The following is a 26,059-nucleotide window of genomic DNA, read 5'->3' as shown; positions in this document are numbered from 1 at the left end:
CAGGGGACCCACACCTGCAATTTCCATTGCCAAAAGGTGATCCTGTTGGAATATAAATCGCATGCACAAGGTGCTGATCCAGATTGGGACCACAGTGAAAGGGGCACAAAGGGTTAAAGCCTGCCTGCCCCCAACCTATGGTGCCATCCATATTGGGTCCCCTGCACGTAATTTAGAGTAAAAGCAGAAAAAATACATAGCTACTAGCTGCATTTTTAAAGGAATATGTAGTTTGACCCTCAGGAAATTGGGTGGGGGAGCTCTGCTTGCACAGGAAGGGGGAAGCAGAAGGATCAGGGCTTCACACTATCTTTCTCAAAGCAGAAATGCAACATATTTCTTCATTTCTATTTGATGGAAAAACGAAATATGGGTATTGGGGCCATTCTGCTAGCTTTCTGAAGGCAGAAATACGGTGCAAGGGCCCTGATCCCTGCCCTGCTATTTGTTTCTGTGTGTGGGGGGAAATATATGTAGGTACTGGGATTCACACTAGGGATATTCACACACATTACACTGAACATGTGTTCACACTATGTATACTGTTTCAGGTGGTTGTGAGAATCTAGCCCAACTTAGGTGTTCAAGAATCTTAAGTGCGGTGGGTAGATTCCCTTTGAGGGAAATTCAATGATCAAAATACGTGCTGGTTTAAGACGAGAGTTAAGGCTATCTCATGTTGGCTCAAGCTCCTGCAGGTGGAAATCTCAATGTGGCAGTGAATGAACATTTTTCTCTCATTCGTTATGTTGCAGTTCCAAATCCAGAATATGAAACTTGAACTCTCATGTCTTTCAACCTTACTGTAGGGTCATACAAAAACATCCTCTGTGTTGAGCCAGTGTAAGGATGGTGAAGGGTGAAAGGAGAGAGCCGCCACTGCCACTGTTTAACCCCTCCTGCCAGCTACTGATGTGAGCAACAAATAGGCATATACTGTATGGAGGATCCCTTTAGCCGTAAAGCTCAGATGCTTCATAAGGCAATACAGAAACCATGTAGGGCATCTTTGCTAGACTGAGGCTCTCCATCCTCCCCATCTGTGTGGGTAAATGGAGGGTAAGTTATACGCAAGCACGATTTGTGACACTGCACCGCATCATCATTGATCATAGGGTGTGTCGGTTAAGGCTTCAGCCTTAGCTTCCAATTTCCTGGCTTTGTGGAGCTTGAGTCAACATGAGATAGGCTTAACTCAGGTCTTAAACTGACAGGTTTTTAAATAACTGAGTGCAGAAACCAAGCTAGTCTATATTTGTAGCAAAGACGTGGCCTCAAAGTCCCTGGGAGTATTTTATTGCTTTTTAACTAAAAATCTGAACTGCGCAATGTTAGTGGTGACCATTATATGCAGCCCATTCTCATGAGAAGTAATTTCTAAACAAACTCACTTGTTCTCCATACAAAGGGCATCTACATCAATAATGCGGTTAACGTGTCCCCCGAGAACATGGTTAAGCTCTTGGTTTAATCTGTCAGATTTATCGTGGTAAAAAGAGCGCTCCTCTTTTACATCTTGGAGCTCATCCAACGCTGCTTGAAGATCATGTTGCAGAGTCTCAATCTGACAAGAAAGCCAAACTCAAAAGCATTACTGTACTCTACCGAAGATTATATTAACCTATGTACAAAATCACTTCTGCAGACAAAGGTGTGTTGTTGTTTTTTAAGAGAAAATAATAGCTGAATTGCATCTCTTCTTACAGCCAACACTGCAAAACAAAGTTGCTCAGACATGTCCCATCGATTGCAGTGCAATTTAGGACCAAACTAGATACAGCAGTGGCAAAGCCATGTATTTAAACACAGATCTTGCAATCATGTCAAAAGTGGGGTGGGGGAACCCAATTTGAGAGAAAAGGGGTACACAGGAGAGAAGTTCAGAACACATTCCCTAACCAACTCTCTAAAGCCACTCATGCAAAGCACTTTTCTGCCAGCCATGCTCAGTTCCAGTGCTGCAGCCTGGCTGAGGTGAGAGAAATACACTGGCAACTCACAGATGGGGGGAAAATGCAGTGCAACTCCCCCATGCACCCCTTTTCCTATCAAAACTGCATGCCAGCCCAAGAGGAAGGACCTCTTCACACAACACAATTCATTAATTTATGGCATTCACTGCCACAAGATGTAATGACAGCTACTAGCATAGGCAGATAAGCTAGCAAGCTTAGATAAGGCTGCCCGAGGCGTCTAGTAATGGTAGCTATACGGAACCTCTTTTGTTCAGAGGCAGAATATGCCACAGAACACCAGGTGCTGAGCAGGAATGACAGGGATGGATCCTGCGTTCATGCCATGCTTCTGGGCTTCCTGGCGGCAACTGATTGGCCATTGCAGGCAGTTATGTTGTCAGGGAAGGACTTTGGGGCAGAGGCCCAGGGTCCATCTCAGCAAAATGAGCAGTGACAGCCCCTACCACAGCAGGGCTGGCTTATCACATTTTGAAGCAAGTGAAGTAATGCACATTGCCACTGAAAGAGGGAGGCCCCCATAAGACCATGAAGTCCACAGTAAAAAATTGCCTTGACTGCACGCCTGAGAAACAGGATGCTGGACCAAGTGGTCTGATGGAGCAGAGCTTCTCTTAACGTTCTTCCTCCTGAGATCTGCCCTACAAAGCGCTCCAGAGGGACTCATATGCAATGGAAGTATCAGGATGTACGACCACCAGCCATATGCGCTGTTTACGTACTTGCTCTCGTGCTTTCTCCAGCTGCTGGACAAGGTCTTCACGCTCATGTGGCGCAAAGCGGCGTGCCCCAACTTCCTCGTCACCAAGTCTTTGTTTTGCAATTGTCATCCGAAGGAGCTGGAAGCAACACCAGAGACAGCTCCGTTAGCATCTGAATAAGGGCAGTTCAGTGAGGACTAAAGGAAGCAGCAGACAGGTTATTTCACGCATTATACCTAGGTATGCCCAGGTCTGCCACCAAGTATACATTTACTGTATCAGGTAGCCGCAGCCACGCACAAGTTCAGTCTTGGGTCCATCACCTGTACGATACACATATTTGCCAGCAGACACATTTACCTGGCTGGCTATCCTCTTAGACTGGTGGAGGAGCAGGTGTGCGCTGTACAGCCCTTATACCACACACCTAAGGTAATATGCGGAGGCCTGTGTGCACCCATTCCTCTACCATGCAAAGAGTACTGCTGGTTGGTTAAGTTTGTCAAGTGGCTTGTAAGGGTGAGTTCACGAAAGCTCTGCAAGCTCAAGTGATGACTTCCATGTGTGAAATATCAGTGACTCCTGCGTGTGAAATATTACCACAGACCGAACAACAAAGCTTTCATACCATGTCAAGCAAAATATTTTTTTCTTGGGGACAGTGTGTATGCTCAGCTGTGATACATCACCGTGCACGAATCTAATCAAATTACACAACTACACAATTACAAGAAGGAAGGAAAGAGAGAAGCAGAAGGACCGTAAGTGAACAAAGTTATGACAGGGGATGGCAACTTGTGGCCAGAGGTTTTTGCCTACAACCCATCAGTCCTAGCAGCATAGCCAGTGGTGAGGGATGATGGGAGTTGTAAGCCCAAACATCTGGAAAGCCACAAGATGCCCACCCCTGACTTAGGGGCAAACCAGATGCGATGGCAACACACCTCTATGCTCAAAGTTTAAACCTAAATCTGTCTCAGTCAGGTACAAAGCATGTGTAATATTGTTTTTAGGTAACAGCCTATGACCTTATGATCAGTGTGTTTTTTATCTATGCTCTTATCCACTCTGAAAACATCAGTAGAAGAATGGAACAGAAACAGACGATGACGATGATGATGCTTGTGTGTGTGTGTGTGTGCGCGCGCGCATATGTGTCCCCATGTGTCCTTTTTATAGCAAAAGTGTACATTGGTGAGGGGACTAAATCTTCTCAGCACTTGCAACTTACCTATCCATAGCCTCCCTCTCCTCCCCACAGCTCCCCTTGACACTCTCCCATCAGGCAGGTTCCAACACCAGAAGCAAGTCTGACTACATGAAAAGCACTTGGTAAGAGGGGCTTCCGGGAGAGTGCCCGGCCCCGATGCACACTCCTCCCCTACACATACCGGGTTTGCATCTGATTATGGAAGTTCTTGGTTTAAGCATATGGATCTGTGACTATTATGTCTAGTATAGCCCTTCGGCTTCATTTATTTTAGAATGGAGGACAATTCTATCGTGAACATAACACTTAAACAAAACACCAAAAGACATCACCGATTCCACTGATACAGACATTTTTGGGTATTTCTTACAAATATCTACTGTCCAATCCTATGCCTGTCTATTACGTTCCACTGAGCTCTATACTGCCTACTCTCAAGGAAGCATACAAAGGAACACAGCCTTATGTCATAAAGTCCTCAAAGCTGGGATTGCCTTTTGTAGCGGTTTGTTCAGTGCCTCACACACAAAAATGTGTTTGTTTATGATTAAGTCTCCTAGATACCACTGCAATTAAAAAAGCTCCTCGATGCCTCTGCCAAGAAAGATGTGCCCAATGTGAGAAACCCAAATATTTTGCCACTGCTAATGTGATCTTTGATAGCAAGTGTGCAAAGTAGTGTGAACTCAATTAGGATCCAACCTTTCCCCAACCTACTGTCAAAAAACATTCTGAGGCGTGAAAACAAAACACATAAGAAGACTACAGAATGATGAGGCCGTAGCGGATGCAACTATTTAATTTTTCTCCCTACTTTGCATAGCTTGGAGAAAAAAAGAATTACATCTCAGTGGTCCAATTTGTAGAACTGACGCAGAGGCATGAGAAATCTGCAGTGAAAACTCCCATGACTTAACATTTTGCAGCTGCGCTACAGAATTAATGCACATCATTATATTTCATGAATTAGGAGATCACTCTTCTGAAATTGAGCATTGCGTATTAAGGCTACCTAAAGCAATTTCAGCATGCCAATCACTGGAGTACCTATGGGCCAATTAAAATATTGCTGATGCAAATGACCCGCGATCCTCTGCTTCAGCCCCATTAAGCCCATGCTGCTGTGGCTGCTATTCTTCATTTGACAAGCTCCGCAGGGTGACTGACTTGCAGGCCTGAATGAGGCACTGACCCCATGTTGCTTTCGTTTTGGCAAATTGGGTTATTTTTACATACCCAGCCAGCAAAAAAAAGTGGGGGGAGAGAAAAGAAAAAAGGACAAGTGCTGTGTGTGTGTGTGTGTATACAGATTTTTTTTAAATACTACTATTAAAGGCATGAATGGAAAGGGGTTGGGAAGAGGTTCAAGAGAAGCAGGATGGGGTGGCTGGGTGGGAATAAACAAGCCCCTGAGTTTTAATCCAATAAGGTGCTGTTAGAGATGTAATGCTGGTGTTTCCATCAGCACAGTTATAAGATTGGAAATGGCTCCTCCCCACCCAGCTCTTTATAAGTTCAGTATTTGCCATGGTTAAATGTTCTGTCAGCACCCCCATTAACCACAGTTACCAATAAATAAGGGCTCCTTCAATCATTACTGCTGCAGCCTGGGACCCACTTCCAAACGCTGCCTCATTCTGCCCTGGCAACACCAGGGACCAATTGCACATTTTTTCCCCACTGTCACACATGTCATGGGAGGCAGAAAGGACCCCATGTGATTGGTCCTGCCCACATGCTGCTGGACTTCTGAATGTTAGTAAAGCAGAGTGGGAAGGACCACTGGGAGGCAGCTGCTGTACTGCTGTGGCAAGGTATGAAGGGCACCTTCAGACCTAGCGCCAATGCCAATACAACACTTAACCATGTTTAAAGCTGTAGTGGAAAGGGCAGAGGTGATGTCTGGGAGAGGATACAGGTAGAGGCTGGCATGGATTAAGCGCTCAGTCCCTTGGCCCAGGCCTTGATCTGTTACCATTAACCCTGGCTACTTGTGAAGCTCTTCCTATCCATTTAAAATCAAGAGATTTAGAGAGCAATCCTGTGGCTCCTAGGCAGAGTCTGGGGGCCACAGGATAGTTCGGATTCCTGGATCCGAGGTCAGTGACAGCGCTCCAACCTCTGACCCAGGAATCTGAGCTCCCCTCTCCCGCCCTCCCCAGCCAGTGCGGAGAGAACTCTGCCAGCTGCCTCTCCGAGATCACAAAGGTGACCCAGGAGGGAAGGGAAATCTGGTGTGCCAGCGGGAGGAGAGGGGACTGGGGAGGCAGGGATACGAGCTATCTTCAGCCTTCCCCAGCCCCCTTCCCTCCCCGACACGCTGCTAGATGGGAGAAAATGCCTTTCTAGATAAACTGCAGAGTGGGGGGAGCGCGGAGGTGAAGATCACCTCCGTGCTCCTCCTGCTTTGTGTAGGATCCCCATCAGCCTCTGAGTTCAGAGGCTACCAGGAATCCTGACAGGATTGCACCCTTAATTCTCCTTCCCCCAGCTCTTTTCAGCCCTTCCCCCAGGTTTTCTTCATGTTGGTTTGAAAATCTTTTCTACTGATTTATAAGTAGCTCAATTATACCCACTGTGTCTAGTCATCTAAAAACAGACAAGGGTGAATTCTGGGTTGGGAAGGCTTCTGATCCCATAAAAGGGGCTTAACCTGTTTTCAAAAGGGTTACACTTCCCTTAAAAAAGAAAATGCGTAGTTTGGGAGCAGGGTGGCCATGTATCCTACTTTACAGAAGAGGGTGCTCTATCTGACAGTGTCCACTGTTCAAAGGACTTTCCAGTTAAAGTCCAGTTTAAAGAGCTGGGCTCCAGTTTGAAGAGCCTCCCTTTAAAGAAGGGATTGCTGGGCCTTGAAGCTGCCCACCAACAAATAACACTGGGGCCACAGACTGGGCATGTCACCCGCTTACAGTCTTCCCTACTACAGTAAGATTATTTTATTTCCAACTAAATTATAGTAGTTACTTCTACATTTGCTACTATACATATAAATTAGCATATGTGAATATTATGCAAAACCAGACATTTGGCCTATTTTTAGATATGTGCTGCCTCTTATTGGGTGATGCATAAACAGCCACCTTCTTTGGGAGCACACTGGAGGGCTCACTCTGCTGTGGCACCATGACCACAGGAGTGGGCTCTTCTAGCTTCCATTTACCACCTATGATAGGGGTTATGAAACATCTGTAGCCTGAGACCCGAATGCCATATCAGAGAAGTTCTCAGGGGCCACATTCCGGTGGCAGGTAAGGCCAAGGGTGAAAGTGGGCAGGACGAGAAAATCCAACCCCTGCACATCATACGGTTAGCAATTTATAGTAGGAAGCATGACTGTTCAGAAGCATGCATGAACAGCATATCTATTCACAGATAAAAAGGACAAGCCTCTGCATATCTTTTTGTGAACCGCCCAGAGAGCTTCGGCTATTGGGCGGTGTAGAAATGGAATAAATAAATGAATAAATAAATATCTACTCATGTAAGCAGGATAACCCATCAGCACTTTCAAATGGCATCCCAAATATCAAGTGTCTGCATATCTACTCAGAAGCAAGCAGGCCAAACCTCTGCAGGCCAAGGATCAGGAGGAAGCGGGACTGAATTGCTCAGCAGCTTCCTGCCCTGGCCCCACCCACTCTGCTCCACAGGCAAAAGATCTGATCCCCAATCAGCAGCTAATCAGATATAAGACAGCTTCTGCTTCTATAGGGGTTAGGGGAAGAAGCTGCTGGGCCAGATGGGAAACTCCCATGGGCCATACTAGGCCTTGGGCTGGAGGTTCCTTATCCCTGACCTGTGGCCTTTCACTCTCCTCCTGCCAATACCTGGGAGTGGCCTCCCTCCCTCTGAGCTCCTCAAAAGGGATCACTCTGCTGCTGCTGCTGCTCCATCCACCATCCCCAGAAAAAGAGTGCCCTGCTTGTGGCCAGTTACCATCTAGGCCAGAGGGCATTTCACTTGTTAATACCTGGAAATCTCTCAGACCCTGGATTGCTCCTGGATTCCTAGGTGGCAGCTCTGGCCGGAGAGTCCTTGCTCATCCTAGGCTCGTGTACAAGCTGCACCTGTTCTAGGAAAGGACAGAACTAACCACAGTAACTCATGTCTTAGTTCAGGGGAGGGCAACCTGTGCCACACACATCTAATCTACCTGTGGAAGCTTGGGCACCCACCATGGGCCCTGTCCCTTCCCTTCCCTCCCCAAGCCCCACCCCTTGGCCTGGGGAGAAGAATCTTTGTTATCTCCAGTTGGAGATCGTAGATAACAAGGGGGTGCTCCTGCACTCAGCTGGGGCTTGCAGGACCAGGTCCTGTAAACATCAGCTGAATCCCTTCCTGCCCAGCTCATACCCCAATCAGCATGTGAGAAGGGTAGGAATGAGGTACTTGACTGACCCAGCACATCCAGGATCCAAAATCCTGCAAATGCTGTCCAAATCAGTTTCTGTGCAAAGAGAGGCACAGAGCTCTGTGACTTTCTCTGCATGGGAAAAAGTAGATGAGGCAATACCAATGACATCATGGGAGTGAGCAGGGCTTTGGGGTGGGATCCTGCCCCCTTGATGTCATCTGGCCCACTGTGTTTGGTCCAAGGAGCAATCTGGCCCCTGGACCAGAAGAGATTGCTCCCCTGGCTTAGTTTCATCTACAATGGACTCCATATGGCCTCTATATGGACTGCCCTTGAAGACTGTTTGGAAATTTCAGCCGCTATGTATTGTGGTGGCAAGAGTTTTGACCAGAGCTGGCTTTTGGGAACATGTTTTTCCATTGTTATACCAACTGCACTGGCTTCAGGTCAGTTTCTGCATTCAATTCAAATTAGTGGTTATTATCTGTATAGCCCTAAATTGCTTGGGACCAGTATATATAAAAGACCCTAAGGTCAGATGGCGAGAGTCTTTTGTGCATTCTGCCACCTTGTAGTGTAGTTAGTGAAGTCGTGTGAGAGGGTCTTTTCTGTTATAGCACCCTGGATGTGGAGCCCCCTGCCCCAGGAGATTTCATTTGACTCCCTCACTCCAAATATTCATCATCAATTAAAAATCTTGTCACTTAGGCAAGCTTTTGATCTGCTGAAAGTTGGATACTGATTCTCCATTGTTTGTTTTATTTGCTGGTGTTTTTTTTTAATGTTACTAATTCTTTTTTTCTACTCATGCTAACAGCCTTGAGCATTCCTTTGGGAGTGAAAAGGTAGGGCAGAAATACTTCGGTTCTATGTACATCACCCTTTCCCAACCTATCACCACCCAGATGTATTGGACTGCAACTCCTATTCCTAGCCAGCATGGCCATGGCTAGGAATTATGGGAACTGCAGTTCCACACACCTGGATGGTGCCAGGTTGAGAAAGGGTTATAGAGAAAGGAACTGCCATGTGAAAAAGGGTGTCTCGCTCCAGTTTTGGTTGCTGGGCTACAGCATTTTCTAGATATGCCAGTGGCCTGGAGCTCTTATATCATATGCTACTCCTTTATAACAAGGGCTCTGTAGTCCCTGGAAGGGATGTCCATTTTATTAAACTGCGAGTCATTCAGAACAAACCCCTCAGCTTTGACCGGAACCGTTAGGCAGCAGATCAAGGCACCCTAGGACTCTATAAATTTTTACAGCCAAACACATTTTAAAAAGAACCGAACATTAACAGAGCAGATAATCCCAATAACTGCATGTTAAGTGGATGGTAATCCCTCATTCACCAGGCAAACATTCAGCAGGTTTGCTCAAAAGGCAAGTTACAGTATTACTGTAACTATATTAATAGTAAACTGCAATAGATTTGGAAACAATGGAAGAAGTGATTCAAAAGAAGGATAGCTGTGACGCCTACACAACTATTAAATGACGCTAGGAGTTTTATTGTCAAGGAATAGAGTCTCAAGAATGTCAACTACAAAAAATTGGAAGCCTGCAAAAACTCTTTCATTAAGAGAGCAGTTGCAAAAATTCTAGGGCATAAACATTATAAACAACCGGTCAGCTATTATACACTAATCGGCTGAAAGAACAAATTTAATACAAATATTTAGGAATGATTTGGATTGGTTTACTATTTTAAAAGAGAATTTGTCCACAATAATGGAACGACTGAAGTTTCCTCTTTGATAAAGGCGTGTGCATCTACTTCAGATGAAACACAAATACCGAACTGGGGCACTTCAGAGGTATTAGGACCTCCTCCAAACCAAAGCAGGTCCTGTCTGAAGTGTAGGAGGCTGCTCCTGAAGCTTTAGACCCACTTTGGAGCTTTAGAAGGCGCTTACAGCTTTTCCGGTCAATTGGTGCATTTTCCTCAAGCTCTCCATAAAAGGAAAATGCCTGGCACAGGATGGGAGAGAGGGAGAGGGGGGGTTAGGTAGTTCAGTGACTGACAACTCTAGCTTCCAACCAGGGAATGACTTTACCAGGGCTCTTTTTACGTCCAATCATAGTGACTTTTGGAGGAATGTCCAAGAAATGTAAAAGGAACATCTCAGAAGTGATTCCAGCATTTTTACTGCATTTTGTGAGTGTGTGCCTGTGGCAGGAAAGGCAGCAGCAACACTCCAGCCTTCCACTTATGGCTTAAGAGACAGCATGAACTGGGAGATGCCTGTATTCACTGCTGGGTGTTCCGTGGGTTACTGCTGACGCCAACTCCCCAACCAGGTATGTGGAGTCTCACCGAGTCCCCACAACCTGAGTCAAGCACCCCACCTGTTCTCTCTGGCTGCGAAGCACCACACCACCTTCATGCTAAAGGTGGTGTCTGCTGGAAACGTGACAGGGAGCCACAAGATTGAGACAACCAGGGAGCGTAGCTGGGGGGTGGGGGCAGCGGTTGGTCTCACCACTTCTGCTGCCTCTTTTCCCACTGCTTAATGTTAAGCCAAGCTATGGTCTGTTGTTAGGTTATGTGAGGGTTAAACAGTCCCTAGGTTCACACAACATGAGAGGTCGGGCACTGGATATGCAAATCCCGCCCAGCACACACCGCAACCCACGGTGGGCTGTTTGGATTGTGCAAACCAGATCAGTGTGTGTGTGTGTGTGTGTTAGTGTCACACAACAAAGAACACCTCGAATAGCCCCAAAAAGAGTGGAAGTGAATTTCTTTTAAAAACACCCCAAACTTTGAAGGCATGCCCTGGACTATACAGTGCAGAAACTCTATAGTGAACGCTTTTGTATCGTTTCTCTATAAAGTGTCATCCATCCACTTCATCAAGGATGAAGCACTTTTTTGGTGCCAACTGAGATGAAAACAGCCTCCAACTGTTTTTTATATGTCATAGCTCACTAATCCCTGCAGCTTTCCTTCTGAAGTTTTGCAGGAAACTGGAATTGTAGTTCATGGTCATTCAAACTGACCATAAAATGTCAAGAGGAAGCAAATCCCTTAAACTTTAAAGGCTGTCCTTAAACAAAACCCCTTGCACCTATATGGCTGAAATTTGCTACACTTCATTCACTCAGAAGGGGCTACTATGCCTGCAGCATTCATCCAATCCTGCCAAGAAATAAAAAGGTTGTAAGTGTTGCCTTTTAAAAAAACAGTAAAGGCTCCTTGTACAAAACCCACTCAGAAGTGGCTACTACGTTTGCAAATTTAATCACAAAATAAAAACCCAGATATTGTAGGGATCTGTGTGGAGGTTGCAAATTTTCTCTATGCACACACACACTGCAATCCACCCCTGGTGGGTCTATTTAAATTAAGGTTGTCCTCCCAGTGTCAGCTGAGTTGGTTTTGATCCTACATCTGTATGTTCTTAAGTACAACCGATGGGGTGGGAACTTTTGTAAAGGGGGCATTTCCCCCCTTCTGCAACCATGTTGTCACACTAAAGCGTGATGAAGAGATGCATCCAGAAGTGGCTTTTACATATTTCATAATTCACTGAAATAAGTGTCCTGATAATACTGATTTAAGATACATTTTTGTAAAGAAAATTCTTTCTAATTTTTGAGAATTTAATACATAGTCCACATTTGCACAATTCACTTCCTGCCACAGAATATTCAGGCAAGGTTTTCCCAGTCCCTTTAGGGAAGCTATTTAGGGAATGTTTTTTCCTTTGTAGCATTATTTCAGAACATTTTGTTTTAGCTAGTTCATTAAAACGCTGCAGAAAACTTTACATGCTTGTTGTAGAGTAATTTTTTACTATGAAAATGGTCCTGGCCCTATGAATATATGTGTAGACTATTCCCACCCCTACCCCCAAAGCTACCAAAACACCAACACACCTTACATCTCTGGAACAGTACAGCTTCCTATAAAACATTTGGTATTATAGGTTGACTATCATTGCTAGCGCCATTTCCCGCTACTAGAAACCCACTTGGATGTTACAAATTGAGGAAACTTTCAAACTGGTATTAGATTTGCATGACTTGCTCTTCTCTCATCAGAGAAAGAAAATAATGAATGAATTGGGCTGTACCACATTTACTTAAATGTAAATTTACTTAAACTCTCTCCTCAGCCATTGAGTTCTCAATTCTCCGTTCTTTCTGGGGACATATCAGTGGCTTAGGAAGAGTTCCCCCTGGGATGTAACAATTGACAGGACCAAACTCTTCTTCTCACTATTTTCATTGCAGGTAAAGCTCTTCAGTTTTGAACATCAAATAGATCCATCTGGTGGATGGTACAAAATGTAGCTGAGATATGTACATTCCCCAAGGCTTGTTGGAGGGTATGTATACTGACCAGAAAATGTGCAGAATTCTCTCTTCATGGGAAGATTATGTGCACATTTTCCATGAGGTATGGTGAATGTGTACAATGGATAGTTGTTACGTACATCAACTATTCAATTTACATTACCGCTAACATATATATAGCTAGTGCATGCTGTTTTGTTTTTCCTCTTTCTTCTGTCTTCTTCTTTTCAGTTGTATATGGTGGGGTAGGGGGTTGTTTGCTATTAACAGAAAGGGGAAGATGTGAGGATAAGTCTCCTTTAAGAGATGGGCTGGATGCAACAACCACAAAATAATAGAAGTGAGGAGCTATGGACAACAACAGAGTGAGGGAGTAGGAGAGAAAAAGTGCTGGAAAGTTAACCAATATTAAAGTGCAGTAGTTTGTTCCTAACACACAACAGTTTCCAGCATTGCTTCATTATAAAAGGAACACCACACTCATTAAATCCAATCTACGACTCCTACTTCCAGAATAATATTTCTCTGCTGGTGACTCAAAGCTATCCAGCAGGTCCTCAAAAAGACTCCAGATTTTTCTATCTTATACCCCAGCCCTTTTTTTAAAGGCAGTACTGCAAGCACTTTGGTTTCTTTACTATTTTGTGCTTATTGTCCAAGAAGCACATTTTCTCAGTGGCAGCATGAAACAAAAACCACCTTTAAACCTCAGGCAAGCTGCATCCAGGAGCACTTCTGGTGGCGTGTGTCAGACTTGATAAGAGATTGTGATCAGTCATAAAAAATAAACAGCCTTGGAACTCTACTTGCTTGCAAGCTGCAGTGTATGTGTCACCAGAACTCTGTCAACTGCAGTCACAGATTGTTCAAAGAGACTGCACAGAAAGCGTTTTGGTGACTTTGAAACATTTGAGATGCAGCTAAATAAGAGGAAAACTTAGTTCAATTTTTAAAAGAAAATGATATAATTAATTTGCTTTTGTACCTAACCTCCTGAACTTGTGTTTTTAGCAACCAACGTAGGGGTGATCAGCTAAAACACATTCCTCTCCCAATTCCCCGTTAGTCATGAGCAAGCAAAAAGCATCTGTCCAACTAAAAAAAAACCCTGTAAAAAGCAAGCCTCTGCTCGTGTTGATAGATATGCCTACTGAAGAATTTCCCCTCCTCCCCACTATGGCCCAATTTGCTCTGGGAAAAACAACTGTATGAATCACACACATCCAGGCAGAGTTCATCCATAAAGCATCTTCTCAGGCTGCAAAAGCAGCTGCCTGCTCATCTCTTGCCAGAGGTGACACTGGCAGAGACCATCTGGGCATTCTGCGCCTCCACTTTGGAAGAGACAGAAGCACAGCTTTCAAAAGGATGCAGAAATTATTCTTTGGTGTGCATGTGTGTGTGTTTTAATTATTATTACAGTGCTTTATCTACAAAATTAACAATCTGCTAGCACAGCAGGACTTGGTTTACTGAACCCAATGGTTCAAGGAACCAATTCTAGAATGTGTGCTACCCAAACTAAGTGAAAATAAAATATATCTGGCCAGCAAAGCAAACAGCTCCAAACATTTGTTGGCTGAAGTTAATAGCTGGTCCAAGGTAACTGATGTGCCATTGCTTAGGAAAATAAGACCAGATGTACATCAAAGATCAACATCTTGAACTGTGTCACAGTCTCTAGCATGACTTGCCTTCTTTTTGATATGTGTTGTTACAGTGGTTCACTTATTGCTGGCATTGGGGCACTTCCCTTTTCTGTGCAACTATAGGTGATTACACAACCACAGCCTCTGGAAACTGCCTACTACTCCCCAAGCGCTTGTCTCAGGAACAACTTCCAACTAAACACTATGGTCCCAATCCAAAGAACCATAAAATTAGCTCTTTGGACAGGTTGGCTTTTTTTTTTTAAAAAAAAGCAGCAAAATGTTGTTGTTAAGCTGTTTGTGACACTGGAATATGTGTGTGTGTGCACACGAGCGCATGTGTGTGTTTCAAGAGCAGTTTGTTTTTAAACATGGAGGCTCTGATGTTCAGAGAAAAAAAAGTCAGGTATCCCTCAGGGCATATGCAAATCTCAGCAGTGGCTAAAGAAGCTTTCTAGTTTTTCGACCTACAGGGACACACAAACATAAAGGACATGAATGCAGACAAGCTGGAGATGGTTCAGAGGAGGGCAATGAAGATGATCAGGGGACTGGAAACAAAGCCCTATGAGGAGAGACTGGAAGAGCTGGGCATGTTTAGCCTTGAGAAGAGAAGACTGAGGGGAGATAGGATAGCACTCTTCAAGTACTTGAAAGGTTGTCACAGAGAGGAAGGCCAGGATCTCTTCTTGATCATCCCAGACTGCAGGACACGGAATAATGGGCTCAAGTTACAAGAAGCCAGATTCCGGCTGAACATCAGGAAAAACTTCCCGGCTGTTAGAGCAATACAACAATGGAACCAATTCCCTAGGGAGGTGGTGGGCTCTCCACCTCCCTAGGCGTTCAAGATGAGGCTGGACAGCCATTTGTCAGGGATGCTCTGACTTGGATTCCTGCAGTGAGCAGGGGGTTGGACTCGATGGCCTTGTAGGCCCCTTCCAACCCTACTATTCTGTGATTCTATGAATAGTTCGCACCCTAGAAATAGAGAGCAGTATCCAACGCCGCCCTTGTGCTAGTGGAAACAACCACTAGTGCAACAAGAAGCTGGCATTTCATAGTGCAACCAGAAACTAGTCCAAACTAGCACTTCTGGAACAGGACAACTCAGTAGAGCTCCGGGAGTGCTATTTTGAACTAATTTCTGGGGTTGCTCTATCAAGTACTAGTGGTTGTTCCTGCTAGCACAATGTGATTGGCACTGGCAGACTGCCAGCGTTGGATACTTCTCAGAACATTCTGCAGTCCAGAAACAAACAGAACAAATGATGTAAGTGGTTGATTATTCAACTGACAATCAACCAAGTTTGCCTTTCTTTGACCCATGCTGTGTTCAGCATAAGATTAAAGTCTTAATAGCATCAGCAAAAACTGACCCTCCATCCACAGCAACGCCATACCATTTTGTTAACTTTTTTCTTTTCTTGTTCATATTTTTCTTTGCTTTTCATTTAGTTTTGGGAACCTGTTGTTGGAAAGTCTGGTGTGCCTTACAGCAGAATTACCTTACATAAAGAAAACATGGTAACACAGCATTTACTATTAGAGGGAATAAACGCAGGCTAGAGCCAGTTTAGAAGCTCAAATCAACTTGCTTTATTAGTGCTTTTATATACATCATCGAAGAAGGCTGTCTAACACTGTTCAGCTACAAGCACACTCTAAAGCTGGGTGTGTGAGTGTAAGCAAGTGAAGGCATGAAATATGGTTATTTGCTTCCCTCAGGGAGAGAGCACATGTTGCCTGTTGCAGGGGAGAAGAGGAAGGGGAGAGAGTAGAAGGAAGGAACCAGTCAAGTTACAGGACAACAAGGTGGATAAACGAGACAAGTGGCTGTTGATACAACATGTTCTCTATCGCCCCCCAGTGTCTGGAAGGATGCAGAGTTGTTCCTATTATCCAACATCTGTGTGCTTCACCGATCCAGCACAGGAGCACAAGCTCTCTTGATTGTTATTTTTAAAGAAAGACTAGCTGACAGACTATTTCCCCCCACTCACCCCGAAGCACACACAAATGTAACCCCTCTAATGTCACACCACTGACATTAGATTTCAGCACTAAGAATTCTGATTCTTAAAAGAAAAGAATCTGATTCTTTTTCTTCTGTAAAGGCTCAAATAAATGAATTAAATTAGATGGAAAAAGCTAAACGCTACAACCTAGCAGCACTCAAGTATTCAGAGACAGTTGAAGTCTAAATGCTCCATGGATTCTGCCTTGGGCTAGCATTGCCAGTGTTGACAGCTGCTTCCCATCCACTTGTTTCCCCATCTATAAACATATAAATAAATAAAAATATCTGCACCATGACACAAGAAGAACTCATAGATGTTTTCCTCTGAAGTACAGTGACCCTGACCTTGGGGTCACTGTTCTTCAGGGAAGAGAGAATGCAAATGGGGCTTCATGGCATTTCAACCTGAGGATTAATGCCAGCTTGCTTGTGTGTGTGCATACTAGGTTTTAACATGCTGGGAGTTTCCATTTGAGAGGTAAAGAGAGGGCCCTGAAAAAACTCAAACGCACATGAATCTTGTACACCTGAGATACTGGTGAATATATATCACCACTATAGAAAACAATTTATTACTGACCATTATACATTTCTTTTTATTTTATAAAAGTTCTGCACAGCAGAACTATAATGAATTTAACAAACATAAGCCAAGACACCACCCCAGTTCATAAATAATGGGAAACCACAGTTTCCAGTTATAAAAATGCATCATGGTGTCCCTTAGGCTCGCACACTTCTCCTTTGTGAATGAAGGGAGGACGTCAGAAACTTCCTTATGCTGTTCGGAACAAATCAGTTTCTTGTTATGTCTGAAAATGGGAAACTTTGGTTTGTTCAAACCCCATTTGGCTAGAATAAACCAGGATCAAACCATAGTTTCCCATTACTTCTGGGCCAGGCCAATAGCTTTAACCTTCCCATATATTGTTTTGAGCATATGCAACTATATATCCTGGGTCAGCAACTAATCTTTAATGGGACATATTTTTGAACTCAGCAAGGGCTGAAGAGCAACACAGAGTCTCTGCTGTGTGAGTTGCGGCACAAAGGACTCTTTAAATTGCTCCTTATCAGCATAAATACAAGAATCTGGTTTGGCAGAGCTTTCTCCTTACATACCTCAGTAGCTCACTCCCTTTTTGTTAGTATTGGCTTCTTCTACAAGGAGTCAGCACCTGAGAACTTTACCATAGCCTCTGTTTCTGTTCACGCTGGTGTTAAGGAACCCTGGGTCAGTCTGGGAAACGGTGGCTGATGCAAGTAATTAAGGAAGGGTTTTCAGGAACTAGGGCTGTGATGAGGCCAGCTAGGAAACCTCTGCAGGTCAGACTGGACTCCGTGGCCACCTGTTTTCTAACCCATGTGCATTAAACTGTCTTCATTGCAGAATGAAGCCCTCTGCTCTTTTAAAACCTTTCAAACCCTTAACCCCAGCACATTCTGATTGGTGTTCTCAATTACTGGCTTACAAAGCTTAGGGCGCATGGCTCAGCTACCATTGTTACATACATTTGACTTCATAGATATCAGTTAACAAAGATGACTGGCATTCGTTTAATACCAAATGCTAGAGTAATGTTCCGTATAAACTGCTAAATATAGGAATAAATTTATGAAGTGGTGATTAGGCAATATTTTAAAATTAAAAAATAACATATATGTCTGAACCCTCCCATCTGTCATTTTTAAATAGTAAAAAGGGAATATTTCTGATACAATGGACCTTTTAAAATTATGTTTGCACTAACTGAAAATCCTAATTTACTAGGAAAACAAAATACTAAATCACAACAGAAAGCTATCTGCCTCTATTTCTAGTGACAGATTTATTACAAAACACTAATTAAAACTATGAAAGCCAGCAATGATTAACGCAAAATAGGAGTACATGAGTATGTTACGCTTCTTAAGATTTGGTTTTTAAATCATTACATATACAAAGTTCTGGTGCAAACCTCAAGAGGGGATTAAAAGGAGCAGGTAGGAGGGTACTCTTCAAGGAAAGGGTTGAGATGGAGGGAGATGTTTGCCAACTTAAGAACATAAAAGCAGCTATGCTAGATCAGACCAAGGGTCTATCTAGTCCAGCATTCTGCTTACACAGTGACCAACCAGCCACCGGTGGAAAGCCCACAAATAGGACATGAGTGCAATAGCACCAGCCTGCTCGTGTTCCCCAGCAACTAATATGCAGGGGCATAATGCCTCTGATACTGGAGGTAGCATATAGCCATCATAATTAGTAGCCATTAATAGCCTTATCCTCCATGAATTTGTCTAATCCCCTTTTAAAGCCATCCAAATTGGTGGTCATCGCTACATCTTATGGTAGTGAATTCCACAGTTAACTATGCACAGTGTAGAGGTATTTCCTTTTGTCGGTCCTGAATCTCCCACCATTCAGCTTCATGAGATGATCCCTGGTTCTAGTATTACCAGAGTGCTCAGAATGCTTTGGATTCACTTCAATCATCCTTACAACAGCTGAATAAGGTAGACCAGTATTCATACTGAATATGTGGGATTTGGATGATGACCAAGGCTAAAAGAGAATAATGACTTACTTAAGGTGCCCTAGGAGTTTGTGGCCAGTGAGATATTTCATCCAGGAACTTCCTGATATACTGCTCTCACCTGTAGCTACTATATTACACCAGCTCTTCAATTTAATGATGTGATGTAGCATGGAAGTTCTATCTATGTTGATGGTTCATTCACACATAAAGTCAACAATGAAATTGTACTGTTTACACCTAGGTCATCACAATAGATTATAAAAATCAATAAAGATAACTGTCAATAAACAAGGCATATGTAAAAACAAAACGAGCCCTCTTGCAGAAGACATGGAAGTCACTGTTTGATGCTTTGATAACAAAGATAGGAACTAGCCTTCAACAATGAACATGGGAATTAACAGGGGAACCAGCTCACCTGCTCCTGGGCCGAGATCAGCATTACAACTCATTTCCCAAATGTCACAACCCACAGCCAACAATCTGCTTTTCCTACCCCTCACCCACCTTAGAATTCTTGGATTCACTTGAGAGAAAGAGAAGAGTTAATATTGCTTATCTTGGAGAGAAAGAGAAAAAACAAATTGTAAGTATGTAAAGGGGAACCCCACAGAGGAACCCACTAACACTTTCCCAGGTGTCTCATTAGAAATTTCTGTGGCATTCCAAACAAATTATATTGTAATATTTTTCCTCTGTAATCATTGAAATAGTATCAAATGCTGTACAGAAAATAGCAGCTGTAATGTCTGAATTCTCTAACTGCAAAATGGCATTTAACAAAGGGAAATATCTCTAATTTGAAGAGAGAGAGTTCTCAACTGCTAATCAAGTCAACTGACTAAACTCCGAAAAATATGAAATCACTTTTTTAGAGTTTTGGACAGTAAATAATCCCACAACCAATACACATTTGAATGCTGCCTACCTTAAAGAATCAAAACCCAAGAATATAAAAAATAACTATTGTTATTATACAGGGCCTATAATGGGGTCCCTAACCGACCGACCGACCGACCGACCGATTTATTTATTTATTTATTACATTTCTATACTGTCCAATAACTGAAGCTCTCTTTTTGAATCATTGGGCACATTTGGAATTTTGGAGTATGTCAAAGGCGCTCTCACAAAATAGCTGCCATGGGGGGCAAGCTTGCCCATTCATAAAATGGTTGCTATGGTGGGCATGTCAGGTCACAAAACACTCATTTCCTAGAAGGCAAATTGGTGAGACTAAAATAAAAGTACCTAAGAACCAAGAATCTAAGTAAAAGGCAAAGTTGGGGTCTGAGTCCCAAAAGATGCTGGAGGGCAGCACTCTGCTTTGCAGCATGCCAGGCTCTCAGTTTTTAAAAGAATTATACACACACACATACACACACGCACACAGAAAGGGCAGGAAGACTGGTAGGCACCAAGAGAAGTGTATGTAGGCACACCGGTGCCACGGGCCCCATATTAGAGACCCCAGCCCTATATCATAATAATATATTTTTTATATTATAGGGCAATGTAATCTTTATTCAGGGAATTCTAATTTATGAGTTTTGGACATTTGGGATCTGCTACAAACACTGCACAATTACATTCAAAGGCACAGTGCAAACGTTGCACAGAGGTGGTGGATTCTTTTTGGGTATCTAAATAAAGATAGATCACAATCTGGAAAACCGCCGTCTTTCTTTAGTTGCAACTTGGCAAACTGAATACTTCAAAAGTTATAACAGATTTTCTTTTGGATGTAATTTGTACAATACCTTATTGTCCCCTTGCACTTCTCCCAGCCTCTGCTGAAGTTCTTTGATTTCTTCTCCCAGGTGCTTATTTCGATCCCGAGAATCACTCAGAAGTTGGGCAAGATTAGCCTGGAAAAATGGCAAAGTTTCATCAAACAAGAGTGTGTCTAAAGCTGGATTATGGGGTTGCAAATGAGAAAACCATTCCGCTTTATTCAGTTCTGAATTTGTATTTAGTTTGACTGGTGGTGAGGGTATCCAAATGCTTCATTAGGCCAAAAAGCACCATTCCTATAACTAAAATTACTGCAAAAATAAAATAAATCAACCATGTGTGCGTATAAAGCTTGAAGACTATACATAAACAAAGACAGATGGCAACACAAATACTAGTAGATACCACAGGGGAAAAATTCTGCCACACTTTATTTACCTTGAGCAATTGAGACCAATGGTTAAATATCATACGTCTATAATTAAGATGCAAAGTTTTTCAAAAATATATTATTTACTTCATCACTCACTTATAAGGTGTGAAGTTCACCTTATCAGTAAGTGGTTCCAGGGCATAATCTGAAGAAACATGAGGCAGCCACCGTGCTGAAGCTAAGCAGATCTGGGTCTGGTCAGTGCTTTGAGGGGAGACCACCTGGGTACCACATGTAGCCACCTTGAGTTCCACAATGGAAGAACGGTGGGATATAAATGTAATAAATAAATACGTGCATACAAGTGCACAATCAGTACGTACTGGTGTGTTCTCCTCTGCAATGTTCACTGAATGGACAATGGACAATATTATTAAACATATCCAGCTCCCACTCATGGGGTTGGATCCAAAGGTGCCTTTCCACATGCAAAAGAAATCTTCTATCTCATGCTAGAGTTTTTAAGGGAAGGGCCAAAGCTCAGTAGCAGAGCAAATGCTTTGTATACAGAAGGTCCCAGGGTCAATCCCTGGCATCTCCAGGTAGAGCTAGGAAAGAATCCTGCCTGAAACCCTGGAGAGTCAGTGCTGCCAGTACTGTGATAGAGGGACCAATGGTCTGACATAGTATAAGGCAGGGTCCTTCAAACTTTTTGGACCCATGGGCACATTTGGGAATTTGAGACCATGCTCTGGGCACCACAACAAAATGCCTAATCAGTGAATCGCTGCTTTGGCATCTACCTGTCGTGTCTATGGATCTTAGGCTGCATCTTATTCAGCAAAATTGTTTGTTTCGTGTCTATTGGACACTGCAACGTCTCTTTAATAAGGTTTGCCTAATTTGTCTAATTGCTGGCAGTGCAATACAACTAATGCTTCTTTTAAGCACATGTTTTGGCAATGTCCAGTAGTTGCTTCTTTTTGTGGGGAGGTTATTACACAGATAGATTTTGTACTGGAACCATCTTTAATATTTGCTGATGTACACACTCTTTTAAATTATTTACCTGCTTCATGGAAATTAACAAATGGTCAGCATAAATTCTTTGTGCCGTCTTGACAGCTAAGAGACTGACATTACAACATTGGAAGGATAAAAACTCCCCTCCTATAATGCAATGGATTGAGGACCTCACAACGCTTTCTATATTTGAATGGGTGGCATATAGACACCACCTTCAAATGGATACTTATTTGGATATTTGGTCCACTTTTGTTGAAGCCTATGTACAATTGCTCAAACGTTGTATGCATTCAGGTCCCTTCACAGGCACCATTGGAAGTGCCTGCTGGCACCACATTGGGGACCCCTGGTAGAAGGCAGTTTCCTTATACAGTATAAAGTAGCTTCCTAAAGTACTGTGCAAAAAAATGCAACTGAATCTGTAATGTTCTTCAGCTTCTGCAGACTCTTGCACAAGAAGAAGCAAGAGAACAACTATAACATCTGGCTATTATAGTATCTTAGGGTGCAATCCAATGCATGTTTAGACAGAAACAAGTCCTACAACCCAGCTGGGGCATGCTGGGAGTTGTATGGCCTTTTCCTGTCTAATCATGCATAGGATTGCACTGTTAGTATCTTATAGTATCATCTACTAATGCTCCCAGAAGCATTTGTGGCTATTTTCCTTCCAGTCACAGTTCTTTGGTCCAACCCACTCACTATTATTTATAAAGAATTTTGGAAGTAGCTATGAAGGGTTATTTTTAACTTTGCAAGTAAGTTACAATATTGTTATTTTGAATAGTTCTCTCTTATACTACTGACACTTCTTTAGAAATAATGTTCAGCAACCATCATATTTAGCTACTGCTTTCCCTCTGATTTCATGGAAATTTTGTGAAATTTTGTATATTTTGTATACAGTCTTTAAAAATGTGTGTATACAAAACTGTGTATATTTTGGCAAAAATTTCGGAAGCAAAATTCAATATTAGGAGTTGTCGTTCTTTTGTATGGGAAATAATCTTTTATAGAACACAGCTTTTATGGAACATTATATGCATAAATGTATGTGATATAGATATTTTTATATGGAAGATTCTGTAGATATATCCAAGGCAGTACATGTATAAATGTCAACCATTTGACATTGTAGTCAATGTCACAATACATTGTGGTTGTATTCTTATATTGTGGTTTTAATGTTCTATATATTTAAAATTGTTTTATTGTGTGTTGTTTGGTTTTAATGTTTGTGAACTGCCCAGAGAGCTTCGGCTATTGGGCAGTATAGAAAATAAATAAATAAATAAATAAATAAATAAATAAATACCAGTGTATGATGAGGTGTGAACCACCAGGAAGACAGAATAGTATCTTTGACTTTGCTGAAGGAGTTGCACTGGTTACCAGTTGTTTTCCGGGCCAAATTCAAGGTTTTGGTTTTGACCTTTAAAACCCTACATGGTTCCAGCCCAGCCTATCTTAAGGAGCGCCTCCAGCAGCACCAGACAGGCCGCTTAACAAGATCAGCCTCGGATGGCCTTCTTTCTGTCCCATCAGCCAGCACAGCTAGACTGGTAGGGACGAGGGAGAGGGCCTTTTCTGTGGTGGCCCCCACTCTGTGGAACTCCCTCCCTAGGGAACTCTGTCATGCCCCCTCTTTAATGAGCTTCCGTTGTGCATTAAAAACGTTGTTGTTCAGGCAGGCATTTGGGGTGGGTTAGGGTATTTTAGAAAATGTTTTTATTGTAGAATTTTATTGTTTTAAACTGTTTTTATTGTATGTTATACATCGCCCAGAGTGGCTGGGTGACCAGCCAGATGGGCGATTAATAAATTTAATAATAATAAATAAATAAATAAATAAATTGACCATAAGTTTATCATCTTATGACTTTATCAGCTACTACAATGAATTTGTAGAACTCTTCATTTACTCTTAAAAGACTTGGGATTTTTTTTACCAAATATATGCCACTAAGGAAGACAATATGCATAAAACGCACTTGGTAAATCAAGACAGCTGTTACTGTTATTTTATTGATACATCAATTTTCATTATCTTTTGTAATAAATGTCCCTGGCCATGATGTTCCATATAGAATATCATCTTAGAAATATTTCCATATTTTATACAGCTACAAATATAGTTCAGCATCTGAAGAACTATGGAATTTGTTTTTCAAAGAGCCACCCCACTCCAAAATACTGCATAACAACCCCCCTTTGCAATGAAGAGGAGTTTTGAAAAAAACCATATGTGATATGAAATAAGGATCTGCTATTCCACTAGGTGTGCAAGCTCATGGGTTCACTTCAGATAGGTGTTTGGATTCTGGCTACTGTCAGATTAGCTTTCTTTTACATTTGTCAGGAGCTGCTGGGATGTGTGCAGCCCACCTCCCCAGGTAAAACAGCTAAGCAGCTAAAAACAAACAAAGAAAAAGGATTTATGGAGCCATATGCAATACATGCAGTTTATTTCTGTTCCTTGGAAATTTCTATGCATTAGCAGAAGCTGCCTCAACCTCTGCAGTATGTTGTGGGTTGCCCTGCAAGTTCTCACCAAGGGCTTCAACTGGTATCAAAAGCAGGTTCTTCTGGTACACACAATAATCAGAAGTCTCTTGGGCAGAGGGAGCTCAAGCAAAACTGATATAAACCAAAGTACACTTGCCATATGGCAATTTGATTCATTCTCTCATGACCCACCCGAGTAGAATCTTAACCAGTGAGAAGAAAACCAGTATCCCAAGTAACATTTCCCCTAAACCACACACCACACTAAGATTCAATTCCTTTAACACAATTTCTGAAATCCTGCCACAAAAGTTATTTTGCTTCAGACTACTGTGAGCATGATGGATAGTAACCCAAACATAATGCACCCTTCAGTCCTCTGCAAATAAATCTTAGAAGGCACACACAAGTTGTCATCTCATCCCACAGCCCTATCCTGTAAACTAGGTTATGGGTGAAAGGGGAAACAAAGAGGGGCAAAGGTAAGAGACAGCAGAATGAAAGCTACTTAAGACAGAAATGTTCAAATCATGCTCAGATCTCTTAGAAGCTTAAATTATTTTCCACTGTTTAAGCCCACATCTCAAGTTAGACAACAGGAATAAAGGAGAACAGGTAGGAAAATCTGATGAAACATCAAGTATACTTCAGAAGTGTGATTGATAGCAATTTTTATTGCAATTTCTACTTCAATGGTTTTGTATGATTGTGACACCCAACTTAATACAGTAAAACCTGCTTTGCTTAGTAAGAGACCCTCATGCTCAACACCAACCACACAAATTGATGATATCTGCTAGCACTACATTTTTGTTGTAGAAACAAACTTTCATCCATTAATTTTCAAGTGATGAAAGTTACCTGTCACATTCTTTCTACACAAATGGAATGCTTTTGAGGCTCTGACAAGGCTATTCCCGACAAAATACATAATCAAACTGATGCGTGCTGAAGGGGAACGTCAGCTCACCAGCAGTCATCAGATTTTATAAACAATGCAATTCTGCGAAGAAATACTAAACTTCATTTAATAAGGTTCCTTAGCTATACATTCTTAACAGTTGTGGGGTGATGCATAGTACCGAGAACCAGACAAGGTTTTACAAAGTAAGGCATGCTCAAGTTTCCCATTTTGAACACTTCTAAGGATGTTTAAAGACTACAGTTCAAAAAAGGAATGCTCCCCACTGCCGGGAGAAATGCAGATTGCTTACCTGTAACTGTAGTTCTTCGAGTGGTCATATGTGCATTCACACAAGTGGGCTCTGTGCCTGTGTGGAGCCCATATGTGTGATGCACAGAGACCACAAAGAAGAAGTGAGAAGTTCCAGGGACAGCACTGAACTGTTTAGTTTCATTTGAATGACAGAATTGTTGTTCAGTCGTTAAGTCGTGTCAGCTCTTTGTGACCCCATGGACCATGGCACGCCAGGCCTTCCTGTCCTCCGCTCTCTCCCAGCGTGTGCTCAAGTTCATATTCATTGCATCGGTGATGCTATCTAGCCATCTCATCCTCTGCTGTCCCCTTCTCCTTTTGCCTTCAATCTTTCCCAGCATCAGGGTCTTTTCCAGTGACTTTTCTCTTCACATTAGGTGGCCAAAATATTTGAGCTTCAGCATCTGCCCTTCCAATGAGGAGTCAGGGTTAATTTCCCGTAGGATTGACTGATCTGACCTCCTTGCAGTCCAGG

General features: G+C 42.6%; 1 protein-coding gene across 3 annotated transcripts in view; it reads right to left on the bottom strand.

Moving 5' to 3' along the window:
* CCDC149 (coiled-coil domain containing 149) overlaps nt 1-26,059 on the bottom strand; it is a 94,347-nt gene that overhangs the window by 44,112 nt on the left and 24,176 nt on the right. For all 3 annotated transcript variants that reach the window (XM_084857010.1, XM_084857012.1, XM_084857013.1), the window contains exons 4-6: nt 20,491-20,598; nt 2,696-2,812; nt 1,392-1,564 (exon numbers count right to left, since the gene is read on the bottom strand). In XM_084857010.1, coding sequence (XP_084713136.1) covers nt 1,392-1,564; nt 2,696-2,812; nt 20,491-20,598 — 398 coding nt within the window. The remainder of the gene's footprint in view (nt 1-1,391; nt 1,565-2,695; nt 2,813-20,490; nt 20,599-26,059) is intronic.

Source organism: Heloderma suspectum, chromosome 5, assembly GCF_057233095.1.
Source record: "Heloderma suspectum isolate Gila_16-S chromosome 5, 16-S_ref, whole genome shotgun sequence".
In the NCBI taxonomy this organism is placed as follows: domain Eukaryota; kingdom Metazoa; phylum Chordata; class Lepidosauria; order Squamata; family Helodermatidae; genus Heloderma; species Heloderma suspectum.
The sequence above is the reverse complement of the archived record's forward strand: the minus strand, read 5'-3'. Positions and strand labels throughout refer to the sequence as shown.